This window comes from Ammospiza nelsoni, chromosome Z (genome assembly GCF_027579445.1).
Source record: "Ammospiza nelsoni isolate bAmmNel1 chromosome Z, bAmmNel1.pri, whole genome shotgun sequence".
Taxonomy (NCBI): Eukaryota; Metazoa; Chordata; class Aves; order Passeriformes; family Passerellidae; genus Ammospiza; species Ammospiza nelsoni.
The window spans coordinates 86,010,898-86,032,594 of record NC_080669.1 but is presented as its reverse complement, the minus strand read 5'-3'; the positions used below and the strand labels follow the sequence as shown (position 1 = coordinate 86,032,594).

At 49.7% G+C, this 21,697-nt stretch overlaps 1 protein-coding gene across 1 annotated transcript in view; it reads right to left on the bottom strand.

The window, feature by feature from the left end:
- The window catches only part of ARK2C (arkadia (RNF111) C-terminal like ring finger ubiquitin ligase 2C), a 51,305-nt gene that overhangs the window by 10,941 nt on the left and 18,667 nt on the right, over nucleotides 1-21,697 (bottom strand). Inside the window, exon 2 of the mRNA XM_059492789.1 lies at nucleotides 219-528. Within this exon, the coding sequence (XP_059348772.1) occupies nucleotides 219-528 (310 nt within the window). The remainder of the gene's footprint in view (nucleotides 1-218; nucleotides 529-21,697) is intronic.

The window sequence follows — 21,697 nt, the reverse complement described above, 5'->3', positions numbered from 1 at the left end:
TTCTCCCAGGAGTGACAATAATGGGACACACCAGACGGGCGCAGCGGGATCCCCACAGGAAGGGCGCACCTTCAGGTGCAGCCTGCCCTTCAGGTGGATGCATTTTCAGCGCACACAGGTGAGCTGGAGACGAAAACCCAACCCCACCAGCGCGGCTGTGGCTCCGCAGGCAATGCGCGGTCAGCGCGGCCTCTCCACATCCTTGGGGATGCCCTTACCTGGGATGGGGCATGAGCCGGCGGTGCTGCGCCTCGAGGAGCTGCTGCTGGAGGAGGTATTGCTGGTGAAGCGCCTGAGGTAGGAAGGAGGGCCCGGCCACGTCCTGGAAGGGCAGGGCGGGCACGGGCGGCAGGGGCTGGTGCAGGGCGCCGCTGTGCTGGTGCGCGGGGGCCATGTGGGGAGCCAGCCCCGGCTGCGGCTGCACCGCGTGAGGCAGGGCGAAATCGGCCGAGAGCTGAGGCTGGGGACCCAGGTGGAAGTGACGGCAGGAGGTAGCATGGGGATGCTGAGACCTTTGAAAGGGAGCACCTGGAAGAGAAGAGCGTGGCGGTCACTGATGTATTTTCTGAAAAATCTCTCCGCCGGGATGTTTCCTCCTGAGAAGCTTCAGCTTTTTTCTCCTAAGAAGCTTCAGCTTCTCCGTGTTTTGCTCCTTTGGAATGTGATTTGGAGAATTGCTTACCCAACATGTGAATAGTTTTTAATTAATGGCCAATCGCAGCTGTGTCGGGCTCTCTGAGTCTGTCACGGGTTTTTATTATCATTCTTGGCTAACCTTCTGATGTCTCCTTTCTCTTTCTTTAGAACAGTTTTAGTATATAATTTTCATATAAAATAATATAATATCATATCATATCATATCGTATCGTATCATATCGTATCATATCATATATCATATCATATCTCATATCTCATATATCGTATATCATATATCATATATCATATACTATAATATCAAAAATAATAAATCAACCTTCTGAGTACTTGGGAGTCAATTCTCATTTCCCACCTTGTCCTGAGACCCACAACAACACCACAACAATAAATAACCGTACACAGAGGTCATAGGGGCAAGCAGTGATCAGGGCAGAGCACCACCCAGGAAAAGAGTTGGACAAACAGCTCTCCGCTTGCAAAAGGTTTGTAAAAAAAACACAAGTAAAAGGGAACAAGTTAAAGCTGATTACAAGAAAAAGTGCTAGTTTTGACTAATGGTGTTTCTTATCCAAGAAAATGCTGGAGCCAAAACATAGGTTTGGGTTCAAAGTCCTGTTTTGGCTCCAAGTTGAAGTGTATGCTGATGAAAACTGCTTTGAGCTTGTTTTGGCTTTCCTGTCTAAAACAGAAAAGGAAAAAAAAGTCTTAATAGAGCCTTTGGAGATAGAAAAGGGAGTGACGGTTTTAAACAAAAAGAGAGGAGACTTAGCCTAGATACGAGGAAGACATTTTTTGTGCTGGGGGGGGTGAGGCCCTGGCACAGATTTCCCAAAAAAGACATGGATGCATCCTCTTTGGAAGTGTTTGAGGCCAGGTTGGATGAGTTTTGGAGCAACTTTGTCTAGGTGAGAGACGTCCCTGCCCATGGCTGTGGGGTTGGACTAGATGACTTTTAAAGGTCCTTTCCAATACAAACCATTCTATGATATAGACTCAAACACTCTAGAAAGGGAAATAAACAACAAAACCCGTTTTCTAAAATATTTAGGTTCTATATATTGTCTCACACAAGTTTTGAGTGTTTTCCCTGAATTGCAGACTTTTCCTGCAAGTCATTTCCTTGCCTCTCTAAAACTGTCTCATAGGCAAGGAAATAATCTCTGCTCTAAAAATCTTCCTCACACTGACTTCAGGACGTGAGTGAGACAACTTCCCCCTCTGAGAGCAGGGATGGAGGCCCTGTGTGTTTGCTGAGATCCTGCAACAACCCGTCCTCATGGGCTGCAAGCAGGGAGAGAGCAGCTGCTGGAAACACAACATGGAATGCTATGGGACCAGCCATGAAGCTGATGGGAATGAGGGAGAAATGAGGTGTGAGAGATATCCATAGTGGAGGCGTTTTGCAAAACATCTGGCACTGGCTTGCACCTTGCTCAAGATCCCCGCTTGGACAGGCCCTAGGCCCAGTCTGGTCTGTTAATTCCTACATTCCTGGAGCATTTACAGGCACTATGCAAAACTTCTGGCTCTTTAACTGGGGAAAGAGTCAATTCAGAAATGAGGGATGGGACTCGAGTGAGGTTATTAGAGATGCCTCTTTGCTAAGGATAGCCTCAGAATGGGACACCTGCCTTTTTACAGTATTTTGAGCACCCCATCTTCTTCTTTCTGTTTTAATCTTTGTGAATGGTACAAAACATCCCAGAACAACAGCACCAAGAGAAAGTATTTCATCCCAAAGCACAAGCATGTACATCATGCCTTCTTCACCCAAATGCCTCACATCTCCCTGGCAGGCAGGGCCAGTCCATCACAGCAGCTCAGGGAGTCCTGAGCAAGCCAGATGCCAGCAGGAGAAACAACAGGAGAGGGCCTGTCAGAAATGGATAGGTTTGCAAAACTGTGCATAATTACACACAGCACCTCTTAAATGCAAACTAATCCTCCACAGTGCCCCTCCGAGAGAGAGCAGGTTACACAATATGTGCCACCCACAGCAGTGCTTCTTGAGGTGATAATTTCCCCTGCTGTCAGATAACGGCATGATTCGGCCACGATATTAATTAAAGCCAGAGGTGGTGGGATCAGACCTGCTGCTCCTCAATGACAGAGCTGCAAACCCAGGCCAAAGAGCCACTCACATACCCTGTTTCCCTGCAAGCTGTATTTGTTGCTGGTGGCCTGGCCCAAATTCACCACAAAGAGGTAAAGGCTACATAATAATGGGGATCCTGCACTTCCCTGGCCCATTCCTGGAGGGAATTGTGAGGAGAAGCCTCTTGGCTGCTGTGAGGAACTCATGATGAATTGCTCAGCCTCTGATGGCCATGTGCTCTCCCAGGCTGCAGCAGGTCACAGGTGAGCCATTGTGCAGGCCTGGAGACAAGGTATGAGAGCAGGTGAAAATGTCACACCCTCTGCACACACCAACACTCCAACCTGTGCCACCACACTGAGGTTCAGCTGAATTCCAGACAAAAATGCCTTAGGGCCATACCAGACAGTGAAACCCAGCGAGACTCCCCCACATTTCCTGGGACACATTCTCTAGCATGTAAGTGAAGCAGAGAAAGCCTGTCTCTCATCTCCTGTGACTCTCTTGTCTCTCGATGCCTGGTGTAGCCTCAGCCCTTGATTCCCAGCTTTTACTGAGTTGTGGGAACCCTTAATTCAGTTAAATCTCTGGAGGGCCTTTGATGCCAGAGCCATGGTGAACTAGAGAGCACCAGGTGGGCAGATCAGCTGGTCACGGTTTTGATTTGGATTTTGCTTCTCATACAAAGAGAGTCCTTGAGAGGAACTCAGTCATGCACTTTCCCAAGGTCCAGAACACACAAACTTTATCTGTGGTATGTGTGCAGGAAGATACACAGAGCTAACCTATCTGAAAGCAAAAGCCTAACTCATTTTGTTCTGGTACAGAGTCAATTAGCCTTATCTGTAGGAACTAATTAATTAAATAAAGCATTTTTCAGTATTTTTTGCTAGTGCCTACTGGTGCAGTGATGCATTTCTCTTCATTGGAATAACACCGTCAAGATGTGACCGAGACCATATGATTAAATAAAACCCATCAATTTGTCTTAACATAACACATTACCCTACGTAGTAATTGTTCATTCTCTTCAACTAATCCAATTGCTGATGAGGATTTTTACAGCAAAGCAAAGACTTTGGGGAATACTTCAGCAATCCTATGCTTATTAGCAGTTATCCAATTACACTGCTGGCATAACCAAGCCAGTCTGCAAAACAAAGAGCCAGTCCTCACTAAGCAGGGTGCTGGTGAGCCTCAGAAAGCCCTGGCAAACAAATAACAGCTCAAAACAGAAGATTACATTTTAAAGTTAGTTATTTTTGAGTTTGCCTTCTCCTGCTCATTGCATCTAGATGCAAAAGGCCCTGGTGGGGGTTGCTTTCCCAGCCCATGTTTTGGTCTGGTGTACACAAGGTAAATGCAGTGTCACCCTGCAAACATGAGCTGAGCATCCTTGTCCAGGTAGCTCACCACAATCAACACCAAGAGCAGGCACTCATCCCTTTGAATTCCACAGAGGTTCACATGCTAGCAGTGTCAGGGAATCACAGTATTGTTAAGGTTGGAAGAGTTCTCTAGGATCAGAGAGTTCATTAACCCAGAGTCGTGGTGTTCAACCCTTGCCCCCAAGTGCCACATTCACATGACTATTGAACACTTCCAGAAGTGAGGACTCCACCACTTCCCTGAATGCCTACCCCAGAGCCAGACCACACTTTCTGTGAAGAAATTTTTCCCAATATTCAACCTAAACCTCTCCTGGAACAGTTCAAGGCTGTTTCCTCTCATCCCATCCCTTGTTCCCTGGGGGCAGAGCCCAATCCCCACCTGGCTGCCCCCTGCTTTCAGGGGGTTGTGGAGATCCAGAAGTTCTGTTAGTGATTACTTTGCTAGCACAAAGTCTTCTCCCTCTTTTCCAAGCCACAAGTGTGGTCCTAGATCACACTTGCATTGACACCAACAAGCATAAGCATTGCCCATAAGATACTGCAAGAAAATTGAACTCACAGATTTAATCTGCTTTTTGCCTGGATAGCAATGTCTGCCACAGCAGAGACTAATCCATGACTAAAACCGAGTCCTGATACCACATTCCAGCTTTTGTTTTCACTCCCCACTGCAAGGGCAGAGCTGACACTTCCATTAGCCAAGCTTTGGGCACACATCCACAGCAAAGACAATGAGGATGCAAAGTGTGCCTATCATGCTCCAGGATCCTAGTTCCCCATCACCTGCCCAGTAGCGCCCACATGAAGGCAATGTAGCTCTGGAAACAGCAAGGCAGAGACTTTCTTTCAGCTTAATGAACTCAAGTTTTTGTCCCCATACCATAGAAGGATTCTCCTCCTCCATTGGGTTACTTGGATTTTGGAGGAAGAGAGATTAGCCAGATCTTTGGATGTTTTTATGGCTTACCCTCCATGTCCAAACACTTGCCTTCTCCAGCCCAGGAGACAATCACAAAATCCCAGAATTAAGGTTGAAAGGACCACCAGAGTTCACCTAGTCCGTTCCTCCTGCTTAGGCAGGGTCCCTAGAACACATTACTCAGGATTTTGTCCAGCTCTTTAATATCTCTAGGGAAGATTTTCAGGGAAGTCCACAGAGGCAAAATAAAGTCCTCACCAGCCCTAGAGAGGCTTTTGACCCAAGGCCAGCCTGGAAACACCGTTTGCTGTGCCCAACCTGCTGGTTGGAATGAGACAACCAGCCCCTTCCATGAGGCTCACTGGCATGCTCCTGGTGCCTTGAGTAATTCCAGCTGCCCCTGTCTGGAGCTGTAGAGAACTGTTTTACCTGGGATACTGTCAGGCTGCCCACCAGCCAAAAACCATTTTGTTGTCCTGATGGTGCTTCCTTTCATTTAAATGCTGTTGCTGTAGCAGATGATGACAGCTCAGAGCAACATCAGATCAGCAGCTCTGAGATGAGCAATGCATCACATCTCTGTCAGCAAAGCAGGTGATTATTTGCTCCAGTTTTGGGCAGTTTTCCTTTCACAGGTTGAGGCCAAATGTCCTCAAAATGCCCCCTGATGCCCACACACCCACCTAAGCTCCCAGCCTGGACAGCACTTGTTGCCTTATGCTCAGCTAAGCCACAGAGATAGCTAATGCCTGAATCTAGATAATCCAGCTCTATAAGGTGCTTTGCAAGCCTCAGAATTTGTGATAATACATGGATACTGAGACAGGATCTGCTGGAGAAATGAATCATGTCTTGGGCCAGCCAGGCTGTCTGTGGGGTGGGAAAGAGAGCTGGGTGGTTCTCTGGCCTAACTGGCGACAAGTCTGACCCAAAAGAGGCTGTGGCATTTTGTGGTGGTGTAGGGCCATATAGCCAGGGATGCCTTTGGGTGACCACCACCAACATCTCCCTGCCTTGTGCAATGCTCTGCTGGTTGCTGCTTCCAGTCCCTCTCAGCTCCTTTGATCACATCCTAAAGCCAAGTTCAGCACCAGGGGTCAACAGGTGGAGGATCAGTACTTGGGTGATTCCTGCCACTGACAGACCATGAGTGTGGTCAGTGGCTGCCCCAGCTGGCCTGGCTCTCCTCTGCTGCTGTGAAGCTGCAGCTTCACACTGCGATACTGAAAACCTGCTATGGAGCTGGGTCTGTGTGATACCCACTGCTCTGGGTCTCTACAGCCTGCAGTACACCCCACAGATACCCAGGTCTGCAATCACACAATCACACAATCACACAATCACAGAATGGTTTGGGCTGGAAGAAGTCTTTGAAGGTCGTCTAGTTCCAATCCCCTGCCATAGGCAGGGACATCTTCCACTATCCCAGGTTGTTCCAAGCCCCATCCAGCCTGGCCTTGGACGCTGCCAGGGATGGAGCCCCCACAGCTTCTCTGTGCAACGCATGCCAGGGCCTCACCACCCTCACAGGAAAGAATTTCCTCCTAATATCTAATCGAAACCAACTTTCTTTCAATTTGAAGCCATTCCCACTTGTCCTGTCACACCAGGCTCTTGCCCTGTCTTTCCTGCAGGTTCCCTTCAGTAACTGGAAGGGAATGAGGTCATTCCAAAGCCTTCTCATTCCCAGGCTGAACAATCCCTATTCTCTCAGCATTTATTCATAGCAGAGGTGGTCCATCTCTATCTGATAATCTTAGTGGCTTTCTCTGGACTGGCTCCAACAGATCCCTGTCCTTGCTGTGCTGGGCACCCCAGAGCTGGAGGCAGCTCTCACCTGAGTGTGGCAGAGGGGCAAAATCACCTCCTTGATGCCGCAGCCTCACAGAATAATTTAGCACCATAAAATACAATAATAGAATCGTTTGGATTGGAAAAGCCCTCTCAGATCATAAAGTCCAACCCAGCCGTGCCAATCCCCCTGCCAAACCACATCCCCACCTGCACTGTGCAGACAATCCTCCACCAGCCCACAGGGAAGGCTGCTGAACAACAATCTACAAAGCACCCAAAACACTCAGCTGGAAGCATCACAGCCTTCAGCCTCAGACTGAGGAAGGTACAAATTAGTTTTTAGAAAGCAACAGATGATGCAGGCCTGTGGACAGCTGAACCTGCTTGGCTGCTCGCTGCCATTTCCACCCTTCGCTCTCACAGGCGTCGAGCGCAGCAGAAACTCGCAGGGAAACTCAGCACATCCCCCTCACCACCTCTTTCTCACTTCCACTGCTGCTGCTTAGGGGTTTTTTCCTTTTCTCCCTCTGTTCTACAGTTATATTTATTGTTTCCATACATTATCCAAAGCAGCACAGACATTTTTTCATTAGCAGGAACGGTCCCTTTGCACCCCCGGGTGAACCCTGTGAATTATAAATTTTGGCAGGTTGGTAAGTGACGTTGAGTCACAGAAATACACTGGTCTGGTCCTAGGTGATTCTGCCACTGGGGATTCTCCTTTAGCATCAGTCAGGGTTTGACTTCATCTAGGCACATGCATATTTATCCACCCACCAGTATTTCAACCTGAAAGGCTCAAGGGATCTGTGTGCTCAGTCCAACACTGACCCATCTCTGAGATGCAAAGCCTCTGGGTAATCCCTGCAGCCAGACAGGGGATGCTACAGGCTTTTAGAAAAGAAAAAACCCAGAAAGCAGAACTATTTATTTCCACCTCCCTTCCTCAGGCTATAGCACTCAATGCAATCAGGCTCCTGGTAAGGGACAAAGGAGCTGGGATAGGTGTCTCGAGCAGACAGCTGCAGCCAGGGAGCCCAGCCGCCTTCGAGGGAAAAACAAAATCTGCCTCATGCTGTTAAGCTACCTGCAAAGCATGTGAATATCTCCCCCGGGTAAGGCAACCTGGACTGCTCGTTGAGGCCCCTGTGGTCTGCACGTAGGGGCTGGGGGTGTCAGGGAGTCTGGGGCTGGTTCACATCCAGGTCCCATCGTGGCAGAGGGAGGTGGCAGCTCCTGGAGAGCCCTGGCTTCACTCACTGACAGCTTTTACAGCTGAGGACGAGCTGTTGTTTAATCAGCCAAGCTGGGGGATGGAGCCTGGTTGTCTCACCCACTTTTTCCTGATTAGACCCCCTGTGACCCCTCGTCCTGCACTGGGCAGGCAAATAAGCCCCTCAACAGGAGCCCTTGTGGTGCCTCTCTGAGCACCAGGAGAGCCTGCCAGGCTTTTACCAGCCCAGGAGCCTGCAGCTCCCTTCCCTGGATGTGCATTAAAATTCCCCTCGGAGCCAGCAACACGGTGGGAAGTTTGCATGGGCCCTGACAGCATGCAGTGAGTAAAGGCCAAAATCATGGGAGCAGCTCCAGCTCCACGTGGCACATGGAGAAGGACACCACAGGGGACTTGCACTGTGTCTACAAACAAGCCCCTAATTTCCTGGTGTCATCACACACATGTTAATGCCTTCAAATTGTTTGTGACCATACCCTTATTAAATCAGTGAAAATTCACTTACTGATAGGAAACGTGGTGTGACAATCACAGAACAATTGAATGGCTTGGGTTGGAAGGGACCCTAAAGATCACCTAGTTACAACCCTCCTGCCATGGAAAATAAAACATGAAATAGATAACCCCCCAGACCAAATTAAAGGTATTCAGCTGCATAAAGGTTGAGTGGTCTGGCAGAGGGAGATGTTGTCTCACTGCTGTTACAGGACAGCTGACTTCAGGGTGAGGATGAAGGAAGAGGAAAGAATTTAAGTGAAATCTATCAGGCAGGAAGGAATCTGTCTCACTTTCAGCACCTTTGCCAACAGCTTTCTCATTTCATCCAGTGAAACTGAGAATCACAGAATCCAGTCAAGGCTGAAAAAGACCATCAGGATCACTGGGTCCACGCATTAACCCAGCACCACACATAACCATTCCAAATGTCACATCCAGACACCTCTCAGACACTTCCAGAGATGGTGATGGTTCCACCTCCCTGAGCAACTTATTCCAATGCCTGACCCACTCCAGCAGCGACAAAGAAAAATTCTAATATCCTGTCTGAACCTCCTCTGGCACCTTTTTCCTTGTCTTGTCCCTGTTCCCTGGAGCACAGCCCGACCCCCCCGGCTGTCCCCTCCTGTCAGGAGCTGTGCAGAGCCACAAGGGCCCCCCTGAGCCTCCTTTGCTCCAGGCTCAGCCCCTTCCCAGCTCCCTCAGCCACTCCTTATATTACTTGTTTTTTAGACACTTGACCTGCTTTGCTGCTCTGCTGGGGCAAGATGCAAGAAGCCAAAAACCATGCTAAAAATAATGGGCTGCCAGCTCCAGGGTACAGCCTGCCATCCCACTGGTCTAGTGCCAGGGAAGTGGTAAAGGACCCCCAAATCTGTGGCTGGGAGATGCAATAAATGGATAAAGACTATTTAAATTTGCCTTATTTACTTGTTGAGGTGGTGCTGTGCCAGCAAGGAGTCAGGATGAAAGGCTGGTGTGTGGTGGCTGGTGGAGCATATTTGTGTCCTGGGTGCCAGCTTGAGGTTCTGGAGGTTTATCATCTCCTGCTCAGAGTCTTTCACACCTGATGGAAAAGTGCTTCAAAGGAATTCAGGGGAAAGGGGCTCAGATGGGCTCCCCAGTGCCGATTAATTCTTTGGTAGTCACAGCCGCCCTCTTTGCACTGTGCCTCTGTGCAGGCAGAACACAGCTGAGCTTTTCCCAAAATCCTCAAAAACACAGACCTCAGAGCCTGCACAGTGCCCCTGCCTGCTTGTACAGCCCCCAGTCAACATCCTCTCGCACTAATGAAGCCTCTCATTAATTGCTGTGACACAAGCTGGTGTGGCTCAAGGTGCCTAACACAGAGCACAGCATCCCCTCCCCTGCACACCACACAGGGAAACCACGTGCAGCATCAATACACCAAAAAAAAAGATAAGGTGGGACCCTACCAGGGCCTAAGCTCAGCATTCCACAAAAAAATCAACACCCAGCACATGGTCTGATTCTTAGGGCAGTTCAGCACAGGGCTCAGAGCTGGACTCAGTGATCCCTATGGGTCCCTTCCAACTCAGGATAAGCAGTGATTTTGTGATTTACAGCTGGCAGTGACCAGCGTTAATCAGCATATTTACACAAAATCATAGATAGTTAAGGGTTGGAAGGGACTTAAAGATCATCTAGTTCCGACCCCCCACCTCTATTTACACCAAGACCGAAGAGGTGCTGAGTGCTGGGGATGGGAACCAGCAAGAATGAGGGATGGGATACAGCCAGGCAGCCTGGACCCATCACAGGAGGGAGACAGCTGTTTATACAGCACTGGATGAGAGTTTTTTTCCTGCAACTCTTTCCCACTGGCTTCAGTGGGGAAAAAAAGTTTTGTTGAAGCTGATGTTTCACAGCAACGTGTTGAATCCAGCAATATTTTCCAAGGAGGAAGGAGAAACACTTCAGCAGCGTTGCTACACTTAAAGCTGTCTTTTTGCTTTTATACTTCTCACTGTGTTTTAATTATAGCCTTATTCTCAGTGTTGAATTCGAGGGTGTATTTGAGATTTGGATCATCACATTAAAAGAAGAAAAAAAAAAAAAAAAGCCACATTGCACTGGGAGAAAACGTTTTCTGGGATTTAGTGGTCCCAGTTTCATTCCTCTCCTCCCAGGCTCTGGAATGTCTGGAGGGATGGCATGATGTTTCTACAGCCTGGCATGCCGTTTCTCACCCAGAGCAGCAAATTCTCCCCAGGTTGCCCTGTTTCTCCTGGGTTTAGGCTCAGCCCTGCCCACCTGCCAGGAGCAAGCCCTGGAGGAAATTTGGCTTCGGAGGTGTTGAAAAGCCCCTCTGAGAATGGTGCTTTAAATAATGTTTCTCCTTCCTGTTGGGTCGGAAGGTGCTGGGGAACGAACAACTGATAGGAATCACTTGACCACAACTCCCATACTAAAAGCAGGAGCCACGCTGCAGGTCCCACAGGCTTTTTTGGGCTGCAGGGCTTATGTCCAAGCAAAATTCCAGCAATTCCAAGGGCAGAGAAGGTTTGGCTGGTACCTGAACTTCGCCCATCAGCCCAACTCTGTGTGCTCAGCCACCCCTTCTCCCTCACCACCATTCCATCCTGCGTGCAACCCAAGCCTGTTCTGCACTGCTCTGCATTGGAAAATACCAAAAAAAAGTTTGAGTGTTCCCAATTTGTGGAAAGACATCTGGGCTCAAAGGCTCCTCTCCAGGGTCTGGCCAGTTATCTCAAATTAAAAAATAAAAATGTCGAAAAGGAAGTAGAGTAGGTCTGAGTCCCCTTTGGCCAAGGGAGCCAATAAAGCTCAACTTTTGTGGTTTTATATTGCTGGCACGGTGATACGTCCATGTGAATGAATCCCCAACCTGGAAACGTGGTAATTAACCAGGGGAAGGAATTCCTGTATTTAAAAATAAGGAATAAAAAATCCTGGCATGACAGCAGCCTATTACTTGGCTCTCCCTGCAATGGGGATGCATTTGGAGCAATCCCTATCTCTGCCCTTGGGAATGCAAAAACGTGCTGACTTGTGCCTTCAACTTTGACAGGCAGTGATAGGCTGCAGCCAGTTGTTTGGAAAAGGAAATTCAATACTTGTGTTTCCAATGTTTCCTTGCTTTCACAGTGTCCAAAGCCTTCCCCAGGCATTTGGAAGTACTCAACACCTGCCTTAAAAACACTCTTAACTGCTCCTAATGACTGGCCAGGGAGGTTTGCAGCAGCTCCCTCCTACCAGTAATGATATGCGGGACATCCAGAAACAGGCAAAAAGCCAAAGCCATGGGGGGAAAAAAAATCCAGCCAGACATTGCAAGGGCCTGGCAGGGTCTTGGGGGCTGCTCTGCATTGTTCATGGAGCTTCTTAATGCTGTGACAGCCCCATCCAAAAACTGCCAAACCTTAGGGGTCTGAACTCCTCATGGAGCTTTAACCCAGAGAGGGAGTCAGTGGGAAGAGCCAATGCCCTCAGCTGACTCTGATCCATGTTTAAGCAAAAGGTTTTGTGATCACCTCTGGTCTCACCCCTGCAGGAGCTGAGCACCAGCCCAGCACACACAGGAGGGGCTCAGGCAGGAGCAGAGTCCCTGTGTATGGCCATGCCCCATGGGCACTCGGGATCCTGGGATCATCCACAGCCCTGGAAACCACAGCACCCCAATCCTGTGCCAGCCTCCACATCCCCTCCCTCCACAGCAGCTTTTGGGTGAGGACCTGTGTGGTGGTCTTGGCCCTTTCCTCTCCCACACATGTTGTATCCCCACAAAGGGGTTTCCAGGGAAGGCTTTCCATCCTGTTCTCCCACTATCAGCAAACAGGGGAGAGATTCCATTTTTTGGAAGGCATTGTTTGCCTGACCTGCTTTAAACCTCCCCTCCAGGGACAGATTGGAACAGACTTTGAAACCTACCCTGGAAACACAGAGGAGGCTGCTCTGGGCGGGTTATTCTACATCAGTCCCCATCCGCCTCTGTTTTGCACGCATTAATTCTCCACCCACACACCCCTTGTTTCAAATGGGACTGTAATAACCAGCTGGGTTTTTCTGGAGGATTTATTTATCTGCATCTTAATCCCAGGGCTGGGAGATTCCCATCCATCATGTCCACAGAGTGCAGGGTGAGTGGCAGTGGTTTGTGGGGAGGGGAGCAGGTTTGGGAGACAGGTGGAATATCTCAGCATTTCTAGGAACAGCACATCAGTTTGGATGGGAGATGTTTGGCAGCCCAGCCTTTCTTCTTTCCTGGCTCTCTGGCAAATCAGCCCCTAAGCCAGAAGATTTTGGCAGGGAGTCAGGACATGGGACACCCCCTTGCAAAGGGATTGGTTGACGATGGCATGTTTCAGGTCACCCTCTGGGCTTTATCTTAAATCCTGTAATCCCATATCAGGTAGGGGATTTACCAGCCTGCATGAAACCCTTAGCGTGCCAGGAGGGTAACTTGTGCAGCACCTGACACTCAGGGAAGACAGTATAATGTGTAGTCCCCCTTGAGTTTTTACAGATGGCTCAGAAGCCACACCACAAAATGTCCCTCCTCACCCCAGAAGGCAGTGAAAGCTCAGCAGCTGGTTCCTCTTTCAAGTGACATTACACAGAATACAGGAGCCTCTCACAACTGCTAAGGTACAAAAAGAAAAAATGAGGATTATCTCTTAAGAGAGAGCAGACTGCTCCTAGGAGGTGGGTGTGCTGGGTGCAGTGCCAGAACAACGCTAGCAAATCCCCTGCAAACCACTCTTAAGTCCCCATCCTGAGCTCAAGAGCTCAGCCCCACATCCAAAGCACAGTGGGGGAATGACTGCACCTGTGGAGCCCCTGCAAGTTCCTTGTCCCCACTGGACCGCTTCATTTAATCAGCCTAAAGGATTTTGGAGTTCAGACCATCAGTGTGCTCTGGTTTGAGTCACCTGCTTGCACCCAGGGCAGCATCTGGGCTCAGGGTCCAAGGCTGGTGTGGAGCTGTGAGAGGTGCAGTGGATGCTGGCACAGGTCAGGGCAGCTCAGCAGTCCTCTGCACTGAACTGACTTGAACTCAGGTTTGGGAAAACCCCAGCTACTGTGAGTCCTGCCACGCTGTGTCCTGGCAATTCCCCTTTTATGCTCCGTGAATAAGAAGTCTGTGGCTAAAAATCAAAGATCCTGGAAGCCTGTTCCCTATTAAATTTAATATCCCAAACTTTATAGGTACATGTCACTCCAGGAGAGACAGAGCTGTGTTTAAAGTACAAGGGAAACGTCAGTTCCTTGATGTGGAAATAGCTCTTACTTTACATTTCTGCATGAGGTCCTGGCATGAGTTAGTGCTGCTAAGCCCTGCTGTAATAACATATAAAGGAAAACTCTAACCAAACACCAAAAAAAAAAATGTATTTTATACAGCTAAATGTAAAGTCATCCATCAAAAAAACCTGTACAGGTGCTATTTGCAGGTGTCAGGCTATCTGAGGGAAAGTGAATTTTGGTAATCAGCAAACCATGAGCTCCCAGAGCCCCAGCAGCATCTGAAGGCACAAATGTTTGCTATATAAAAAGCAGGAGGTGGGGTTCCTTGGGAGCAATAAGCGCCTCAGATTGATGCCAAAGCTGGGAAGGAGGCTTGGAGAGGAGCCCAAGCATCCACCGTAGAGGGAGGCGCTGCAGGAGACCTGTGATTCCACATCAGAACCAGCAAAGGTAGAACCATGGCTGAGCAGAGCCTAAAATGCTGCCACATGTGAGCTGGGCAGGATGAGGTTTGTCCTCATCAGGCAGGCAATGAGCCTGACAAAACCCAGAGGCCAGGTCTGGCCTGCAGCAGGCACAGCCTGGAAACCACCTGCCCACAGCCAAAATCCCTTCCTCAGCACCAGGGCTGGTTGGTTTCCTAAAGGACACCCCCCTACTTGCACAGGGATTAATTTTGGGATGTCGGATGGAGAAGGTGACAACAGCTGTCCCTTCCAGCATGGAAATCCACCCACTGTGAGTATTTCCCCCTCCCTCTGAAGCCAGAGGAGACTGAGTGCAAGGGATTTTCCACCACAATGGGAAGAGGAATTACATTCCTGCTTATTCCATCATAGAATCACAGAACACCCTGAGCTGGAAGGGACCCACCAGGATCACCCAGTCAGCTTCTGCCCTGCACAGGCCCCCAGCAATCCACCCTGAGCATCCCTGAGATCAATGTCTCCTGGAGCTCTGGCAGCCTCTGTGCCCATCCCTGGGGAGCCTGGGCAGGGCCAGCACCCTCTGGGGAAGAGCCTTTCCCTGATACCCAACCTAAACCTCCCTGGCACAGCTCCAGCTGTCCCCCCCAGGTGTTATCAAAAATTGGTTTCTATTTATTCCATCAAGAGCATCCCACAGGGCTGCACACAACCCCACAGGATGCTGCAGATATAGCTCCATGTCACAGCCAGCATCTCAATTCCCTACAACCAGCTTTGGACTCGTCGTCCCTGAGAGAATTAGGACTAAGTCAATGTTTCCACCATCAACCTCACTTTTGAGGGGCTCATAACTCTCAGCATTTGTGCTCTCACAGTGCCAAAACTTGGCGCAGAAACACATGGCCCAGATGCAGTTTTATTTGATAATAAATAGCTTAAATCTCATAAGCTATTTTTCATTTTGGCTTAAATGTGTAAAATGGGAAAAGAAAAATGTGTGGGATTTTTTTTTCCTACCTTCCAATAATTTTGGAAAAGTAGATTATACTGAGTAATGGCAGGCTTTTTTTTTCAGATGCAGACAGCCAACAATGTCATTTCTCAAATCTTTTGCTTTTTTTACATCCACTTTTAATAGGATTGATTGCAGTGCCATCATTGCAGCCCCAGTGTTCTGGGGGTGCTTTGGATTATTCTATTTTTGGCACATTAAGCCCGAAGTTCTGTGAGAGCTAAAACACAGCAAAATTCCACGAACCCTTTAACCAATAGCAGCAATATTTTTGAGGATGCATGGCTGTTTTAACTGTGCCTCTGTGACCTCACATTTCTCTGGAGTTCAGCAATTATTGCATCCCAGCACTCTCTGCCCAGCCCTTGGGCGAGCACTGGTTTTCATCAGCAACCCGCCAGGATTTCAGCACTTTGGGATTTACTCCAAACTCAGGCTGTACTCTACCTACTCCAGCTACTTCCCAGTGGCCAAAAGCCAAGGAAACGCCCCAAACCCCCAGCCTGAGGACTTGGCTGCCCTTCAAAAGTCCGCCTCAGCTGGAGCAGAGAGAAATAGTGATTTTGTTCATATGGTCAGCTCCAGTCAGAGGAGGTTCCCCAGTGGGACACTGGGCCACTGTCCAGATGGTGCCACCGCCGAGTGATTTGTTATCTGTGGGGCTGGGATTTTTTCACAGAAGGACGGGGGGATTCAAGGAATGAGAAGCTTGCACTGGTATGGGGAGCTGGGCTGATAATGGGTCAGAGACATGCAACACAGTCCAAGGAGGATTCTGCAGATTTCATAGAAATCCCAGAATGGTTTGGGTTGGAAGGGACATTTAAAGTGACATCTTGTTCCAGCCCTACTGCCAGGGACACTTCCACTGTCCCAGGCTGCTCCAAGCCCTATCCAGCCTGGCCTTGGACACTGCCAGGGATGGGGCAGCCACAGCTGCTCTGGGAAACCTCTGGCCAGCTGCTCTGACCAGCTCCTCTGGCCTCCTCACCCTCACAGGGAAGAATTTCTTCCTAATACTCAATGTAAATCCCTCTTCTTATAGTTTACAATCTTTCCCCCTTGGTCTGTAAAAAATCCTATGTAAAAAGTCCTTCTCCCTCTTTAATATCAGCACCCTTTTGGGCACTGAGAGGCTGCAATGAGGTGTCCCCAGAACCTTTTCCTCTCCATGCTGGACAACCCCTTCCTATCATCCCCTCAGACCCACATCCCCCTTTCCTGGGAAGGAGGGCTGAAGGCAATTCTGCACAATTGGAAAGATTCCCCCCAAATTCTCTATCTCAATGCCCAGCTTGCAACCCAGCAGCATGGACAGAGCCTCCCCACGCACTTATCCCGAGGCTCAGCCTCCCCAGATCCCAGCAGATCCAGTGCAGTCTTGCCTCTAGGAGAGGGAATTTTGTGTCTGCAAGCAAGGCAGGCACCACCCCTTGTCCCAGCAGGAGCCAGGCTGCTGTCAGCCCTGCGTGCAGGTGGTCTCCAGGAGGAGCAGGATGGCTCCCATAGGGAACGGATTCACAGAGGAGCGGGCTGACTCACAGCATGGGGGAGTGGTGGATGGAAAGAAAAACCCCCCAGTACACAGGTACGTTTTGGGACATCTGTCCTCAGAAATGCCAGCCACGAGCCACCTTACAAAGCTCCCGGGAGAAGAGGTCACCCATGTGGAACGACTCTGCCAGGACACAGCAGCCACACCCAAGGAAGAAGCATCAGCCTGCTGCACTTTTTGGGGAAAGTTTTTGGTGGACAAAATGCAGCCCTGCATCCTCACAGCAGCCTAGAGACCTTAGAGTGCTTTTTTCCAGAGCCTAAAGGGGCTCCAGGAGAGCTGGAGAGTGATTTTGGAAAGGGATGGAGGGACGGGACAAGGGGGAATGGTTTAAGCTGGAAGAAGTCAGATGTAGGGTAGATATTATGAAGGAATTGCCGGCTGTGAGGGTGGGGAGGTTCTGGCCCAGTGTGCCCAGAGCAGCTGTGGCTGCCCCTGGATCCCTGAGAGTGTCCAAGGCCAGGTTGGAAGGGGCTTAGAGCCATCTGGGATAGTGGAAGGTGTCCCTGCCCAGGGCAGGGGGTTGGAACTGGCTGAGCTTCAGGTTGTTCTGTGATGAGGTGTCCCCAGGGTCTTTTCCTCTCCTCTCCACGCTGGACAATCCCTTCCATCCTCTCAGGCCCACATTCTCTTTCTTGGGAAGGAGGGAGGAAACCCAAACCACCCTGCGACTCTGTGATCCGAAGCTACCTCCAGCCACAGCGAGGCCTCCCCACCCCTCATTCACAGGAGACATAACCCAGATCCCACAGCTGGGTCTTTGGAGGAAGCACCAGGCATGCTCCACGCTTGGGAAGCGTTTGCTCAACATCAGGCTCATGCCAGGAATGTCTGTGCAAATCCATGCAAGCTGGCTTCAGTCTCTCTGCAGGAAAGACACAGCAGTGGGTCTGCGCTCCCTGTGCTTGCCATCAATGAATGCCTTTTATTTTTTATTTTAAAATTAAAGTCAATTGAGTAATTGAACTCGTCTGAGAAAGCAGACCCAGCCACCTCAAACAGAAAAGCTGTTGCAGAGCCAAAAGACCTATTCATGCACACATTAAAGACACAGGGGCTACCAACAAATCCAGGATGAACCAAACTGGGTGACAAGGGAGACCCACACAAAGCAAAGCATGAGGCTTCATGAGGAATGAGCAGGCGAGGAGGAAAGGGGCCCTGTCAGCTAAGTCTGCTCCCTCCTTTGAGCTAAACACGACTTCCAGCAGTCTGCTCTCCATAAAATCAGCTCAGGCAGAGCCAAACCGAGCATCACAGGGTGGGAAACTGCTCTGGGTCCAACATCCTCGCCCTGCACCAACCCCATGGCTGGGCACCTCATGGGATGGGGAGGACTGGGGAGGGGGGGAAGCTGCTAGGAGAAAACATTCTTCTCACCAGAAGACAAGCCAAACCAGGTCATCCCAACTCACCTTGAGGCAGGGTTGCAAATGCAATGGCAGATGAGTGTATCTCCCTTTACCATTTCCTTCCAAGGAGCTGCATCCTCCCGCTGCGTGCCCTTCCAGGACCTGAGCTGACCTCCCACTATGATTTTTAGCATTCCTGACAGTGGTTTAGCCGAGCCTGCTCAGACAGAAACATTTTTCCTCTCTCACGTGGATGTTGTTTTTATTCCCTTGGAAATCTCCACGCTGCCATTCAGCATAACCAGAAAGCACAGCAGGTACAGGGGGGGCTGCACAGCCCTCTGCCCTGCTGGACCAGCAAAACCCCCTTGCTATATTCCATTAATAGCACCAGGTTGCCACCATTATCTTGTTTTCCAAAGCCAGCCTTGCTGTTGAGAAATGAAATTGACATTTAGAAAAAATTTGACTCTCAGGGCTGCAGGCAGTGCTCTTAACAGAGACAACAAAATAAGAGGTTTTTGTTAAAGGGTGAAGAAAAACCTGCAAATTGTTGTTTAAGGAGCTGGTTAAGTGCCCCATAAATACAAAGAGTGGCAATGACTGGAGCCCATGAGCTGTCACACGGTGGGAGGAAGGTGGGATGCTGTGGCATTTCTGCACCCTGGGCACCAGGCACTTTTTATTTTAACCGATGCTTCCATCCACAGGTTTTCAGGAATAATCACTACCCACCACATATCAGAGGATATTCCTCTAATACCATTGGGTTATTTCATGCTAGCAGGGTTTCTCAAATGGGCTTTTGGTGCGTTTAGTAGGTGTGAGGCTCAGCTGCTCCTCGAACTCCAGGTCTTGACTCTCTGGAGTTCATGGGGGACCCAGTATAAGGCAGCAGAAACTGGATGGTGGTGGAATGAATGAAGTGAGACCATCCACCCCTGACAGAGCCAAGGGATTTGCCATTAAATTAGAGCAGTGCTATGAGGAGAAGGTCGGTGGCCTTGGGGAGAAGCCTGCAGCCCTGCTGAGCTCTTTCCTCGAGCGCCTGACCCCCGGTTAAACTGATGTTTGACACTGCTTTTCCCAGATGAAATTCCTGGCTGGCACAGCTCCTGTACTGACAACTCTGATGTCAGATGAAGCCTCTAAAAGACCTTCAAAAGACTGTCAAACAGATGCAGGATGGGTTGATATACCTAGCAGAGAGATGCCCCTTGCCGTCCCCAGAGCCGGGGCTGGAGGCTGGCAGAGGGACAGCGCTCCCTTTCACAGCTGCTGATTAAACTGCCATGACAATGCTCGGCACAGGGCCAGCTTAATTAGCACTAGCACATGATCTACAAGTCCCTTTTGTCTTCGAGGGAAAAAAAAAAAGATATCTAAGGATTTTCCAAACTCAGTTTCACACACCTCCCCGGCCTGACGCTCTCCCTTGAATTTTCTGTCCCTGAAGTTGTGTCTCTCTTCCACATCTAAAAATGTGCCATTTTTAGATGCTGCGAGCCTGGATGTGTGGCAGGAGGAACTCAGAGCCTGTGTGGCTCTTGGCCTTTCAGAGAGGATGGACTAATCTCTGGCTGATATTTAGCAGAGGCTTGCAGCACCACACGCAACCTCCAGCTTGATACTGTTGTGACCTTTCAGCTTCATTTGAGAGACCATCTGAAATTTGTTTGATTTCGGTTCCTCTGCAGGCTTTTCATGCCATGGCAAACCACAGCACACACAAATTAGCTGTTTCTCTGGTTAAATGGCACAGAGCGAGGGTGGCAAAGTGCAGTGAGAACCAGGGCTGGTGGCTGCACCCTGTTTTACAGAGATGATGGGGATGGGGCAGAGGGCAGAGCTGTCCTGGCCAGCAGAACCAGTGGGTGGGTAGTGGATCCAGGGCCAGATTCCCCCTTCTGTGTCCCATGGAAAAATGTTTGTACAAGGGCAGGCTGCTGCCATGCTGTTCCCTTCCCGCTCCCTTTTGCTGATGCTTTGAGGATCAAAGCCACTTTTCCCCCTTTGACCAGCCAAGGCCTCCCACAGGCCTGCAGAGCATTTTCTGTTCATCCCCTCATGTCCAAGGGCAGGCTTGATGAGGCTTTGAGTAAACTGGCCTGGTGGAAGGTGTCCCTGCCTGTGGCAGGGGCTGGAACTAAATAAGCTTTAAGTTCCCTTCCAAAACCATTCCATGATTCCATGATTTTCAGGTATCCCCCTCCCAGGGTGACAATATGTGACAATATGACAATAAGTGTGTTACCACTGCTTGTAAGGTGACCCAAGCACCAGCAGGGCTGAGTTTCTACCAGGAACAGCCTAGATACCCTATTTTTGCCTTACATGTGCTCTTTTTTTCCCAGCAGCAGGCAATTTTCTGCCCTGCAAACCATGGACACACACAACCAGGAGTGGGAAGATGCATCTGGAGGGCACTGGGTCAGCCCCACAGAGGTGGGCAGCACATTTACAGACATAAGATAGCTCAGCTTTTAACAGCTCAGCTTTTATCAGCTCAGCTTTTATCCATTTATCTCACCCCTGCTTCTTATGGAGAGATTTCCTTCCCAAAGGACCTATTACAGTGTCATAGCCCTAGATCTCCTGAGGCGTTTAGGAAATAGCAATCTGATCTTTTGTAGAGTCATGGAATTGTTTAGGTTGGAAAAGACCTCTAAGATCATGGAGTCCAACCATTACCCCAGCACTGCCAAGCCCACCACTAAACCATGTGCCCAGGTGCCACAGTCCCCAAGTGTCCTTTTTTTGGACACTTTCAGGGATGGTGACTCGACTACTTCCCTGAGCAACCCTATAAGAGAAGAATTTTTTTCCTAACATCCAAATAGAATACCAGGAATATTTTATCTGGCCTTGTGCCAGCCCAGAGCTTCCTTCCTCCTGGCCCCAGAGAGACACCTTCATCTGCTCCAGACTGAGGAGCCAAACAGCTGGAATGGCTCACTCTCCAGCTTTATTTTGTTCTGGCAAGGACCATATGCTGAGAACCCTGCCTGTCCTGCTGCTCCAAGGGGGAAAGGGAAGAGAGGGGAACAGGCAACAAACCTGGCTGTGGTCGCTGCAGACCTACTCATACCTGTTATCTTTGGCACTTGCAGGGCAGAAACTTGTCAGTGCTGGGGCCCAGCTGAAGCCCAAAGCCAGAGAAAAAGGCAGAGGTTTGTGTGTCTTGAGAATCCCACAGGAGGAGAAGAAAACTTCCTCCAGCCAGCCTACCTTGTCACCCAGATGCACAGATGTTCCTAGCTGTGGACAACCTCCCCAAGGAAGGACCTCAAAGCAGATCCAGGTGTGTCATATCCAATGCATCTGCTGCCTGCAGGCCTCATGGAGCAAGGCCTGCAAGCAGGCACTGAGGATGAGGGGAGACCACATCCTAAATCCACTCTGGCAAACATGGATTTTCACAGGACACAGCCCCGAGGCCAGATGGTGAGGACAGGGAGCCACACTGCTGGGAGGAAGGTGCCATGAGGTGCCATGAAGTGCCATGAGGCACCATGAGGCACCATGAGGTACCA